The sequence below is a fragment of the Neopsephotus bourkii genome, unplaced genomic scaffold (genome assembly GCF_033783945.1).
Source record: "Neopsephotus bourkii isolate Nb327-2 ecotype Australia unplaced genomic scaffold, CSIRO-AGI_Nbou_v1 NB_1120, whole genome shotgun sequence".
NCBI classification, from domain to species: domain Eukaryota; kingdom Metazoa; phylum Chordata; class Aves; order Psittaciformes; family Psittacidae; genus Neopsephotus; species Neopsephotus bourkii.
Genome location: NW_026901606.1, coordinates 1,546,395 through 1,549,086, shown reverse-complemented (window position 1 = coordinate 1,549,086; position 2,692 = coordinate 1,546,395). Strand labels below are relative to the sequence as shown.

Sequence of the window (2,692 nt, the reverse complement as noted above, 5' to 3'; positions counted from 1 at the left end):
GGACAACTCAGTCATAGAGGGAGCAGTGGCTCAGGAATAAGGGGAGGGGCAGCAGATGCTCCTTCTGTTGTCTCCCCTGGGCTCCTGCTGACAAGACCAGATAATGAGATGGGCCTTGGCCAATGGCCTCTTCTTTCCCAAGCCTGCTGCCAGCATGGCAGCACCAGCACAGGCTGAAGTCAATCATTGCCTGCCTGAGCAATTCCTAACCTGTCTCAACCTGTTGTTGATAGTATAAAACCACCCCCAGGCCATGTCTTTCCTCTGCAGGCAGTTTGTCACAATGCTTCTGTACTGTACCGCCGTCCTCCTCTACCAAGCTCACAAAACATGGGTAGGACACAGCACGCATTCAGTCTGCAAAGCTCACAGACACTGCTCGCCCTTATGCTGCCCTGCATTTTCATTCACATTTCCACCCAGTGATTCCAGCCCGCCCCTGTGAGCACCCACATGAGCTGAGGAAACAAGGGCCACCAAATTTCACCCAACTTGCCCACACTGATCAAGCCACAGCCTTATAGCAAGTACATTTTTATTCAGAGAATCACAGTAAGGTAACTCAGACTTGTAGCCACCTTCCCCAGCATAGTTTCCCAAACATCCACATGCAGCTTTTAAAAACATCAAGTACACTTCAAGAATTTGGAAGATGCACCATCAAACACAAAATCTGCATGAGACACTGGGATTTCTGCCAGAGCAGCAGCCCCCTGTGAGGAGCACAGGCAGGCATGCAATAAGCTAAGCAGCGGGCACTGCTGTGCTCCGCTTTACTTGGCAACCCTCTCCAGAAGCAATTCAATGTCATCCTGGATCTTGATGGTTTCGAAGTGCCGGCTGTAGCGTTTGAAGGGCACGCCGTCCGGGCCGATGAGGAACTTCTCGAAGTTCCAGGAGATGTCGTTGCGGCACACTGGGGACCAGATGATGTACTGCGGGTTGGTCATCAGTGAGGAGGGGTCATCGTGCGGGAAGGGTAGCGCCTCTTTCAGGAAGGTGAAGAGGGGGTGCGCGTTCTTCCCGTTAACCTCGCACTTCTCGAACACGATGAAGTTGGGCTTGTACCCCTTCCCAGGACGGACATGCTCTAGCGACAACAGGATCTCCTCGTTCGTCGCATTTTCCTAGGAGGAAACAAAAGCAAACGCGCCCCGAGCGAAGCCCGTGAGAGCCCCGCCAGACGGGCGGCTCCCCCCGCTCCCCAGCCCCGCCGCCGGCCCTACCTGATGCCCGAACTGGTTGCAGGGGAAGGCGAGGACCTGCAGCCCGCGAGACCCGTACCGCTGCTGCAGGTCTCTGAGCTGAAGGAAGTCGCGGGTGGTGGTGCCTCAAAGAGACGCCACGTTAACCACCAGCAACACCTTTCCCTGCAGCGAGCCGAGGGACATCGGCTCCGCCGCGCCCAGGGGCCGCGCAGACATGTCCCTGAGCGCAGCCGCGCCCGCACGCTCTCCCGCTCCTGTCGCCGCCATGGCCAGCACTGCAGGCGGGCGGGCCCTCCACCCGCTTACCCGCTCCTGGCCGCTCCGCTCCGCCCCGGACCGCCCCGACCCGGGGTGCAGGGGGTTCAGTCAGGGGGACCGCCCGCCTGCAACGCACCTTCTCGGGCAGGCTGGGGGTTGTACTCCTCAGTTCGCAGCTCGAACCGGCGGTTTCGGCGTTCCCAGGCACTAGAGAAGGAAGTGCCACCGGTCCTCAGAAACTGGGGGAAATCGGCCCAATACATCGTTCCCGGGAGCGCCCGCCTTAGAGGGACAAAACCTCCGGGCACGGAGGCAGCCCCGTGGAGCTCCAGCGGCCTCCCTGCATGCACTAGGAGCAGGAAGAGGGGAAACAAGGAAGGGCCATGAATTCTCTTCTGCGAATTTTCCTTCCCCCCTCTGAGGCTGGTGAAGGCTCCCTGTGCTGCAGTGGCTACTTTACCCCATGTCTGTCTATTCTATTTCTTGCTGTACTGATTTAGGTTAGTTTAGGGAGTGTTAAATCCTACAGTAAGTAGCAACTGCTCTCTTCGTCAGGCAGGTAGTTCCGGCAGCCCCAGGTAAATGATGCAGACTATTGGAGTACCCACACAGGATACATAACCCCCCGTACCTCCATGGGGCTTGGGCCAACATAAAATCCTGCTCCACAGCCCACTGGGAAGAGGCAGACCTCAGGTTGACATCCATGGTGGCACCAGCAGGGTTTGTGGGGCAGCAGGGACCAGGGGCCTCAGCTTCAGCCCAGCTCCCACAGTGACAGGGAGTGTCCCGCCAGTGTTTGTGCCAAGTAAGCTCCATGCACAACAGCAGCCCCAACGTCAGAGAGTGCTTATCAGCCCTGGCCTCCAGCCAAGGCCGCCTGGGCCCCAGAGGGGTGTGCTCAGAGCCCCTCTGCTGCTGACTGATCTCTTCCCTGCTTGGTAGCAGGGACTCATTGTGAACTGTCAGCTGCCACTAACAGACCACCACATAATGCTGCATCTCTGGTCTGGGTTCCCAGGACACTGCAGGATCCTGCGGGTTTTGCTTTGGGCCATGCTTAGCACCTGCCCCTGCAACTGAATAGTTCCTGGCTGCAGCCAGTTTTGGGGACTCATTATTTTGCACCCTTGTGAACCTACAATTTCTGTGGTGTGTTGCAGTGCCAGTAGCAGGAACCGTGACAAGTGCCCTGAGAAATGGGAGCAGCTAGGAAATGGCTGTTG

The 2,692-nt window shown here is 57.6% G+C and overlaps 1 protein-coding gene across 1 annotated transcript; it reads right to left on the bottom strand.

Moving 5' to 3' along the window:
* Positions 1-534: 534 nt before the first annotated feature.
* GPX1 (glutathione peroxidase 1) lies at positions 535-1,509 on the bottom strand. Its single transcript, XM_061362331.1, has 2 exons — positions 1,227-1,509; positions 535-1,127 (listed from the first exon to the last, which is right to left on the bottom strand). The coding sequence occupies exons 1-2, from the start codon at positions 1,473-1,475 to the stop codon at positions 774-776; spliced, it is 603 nt and encodes a 200-aa protein (XP_061218315.1). The 5' UTR covers positions 1,476-1,509; the 3' UTR covers positions 535-773.
* Between the last annotated feature and the right edge of the window lie 1,183 nt (positions 1,510-2,692).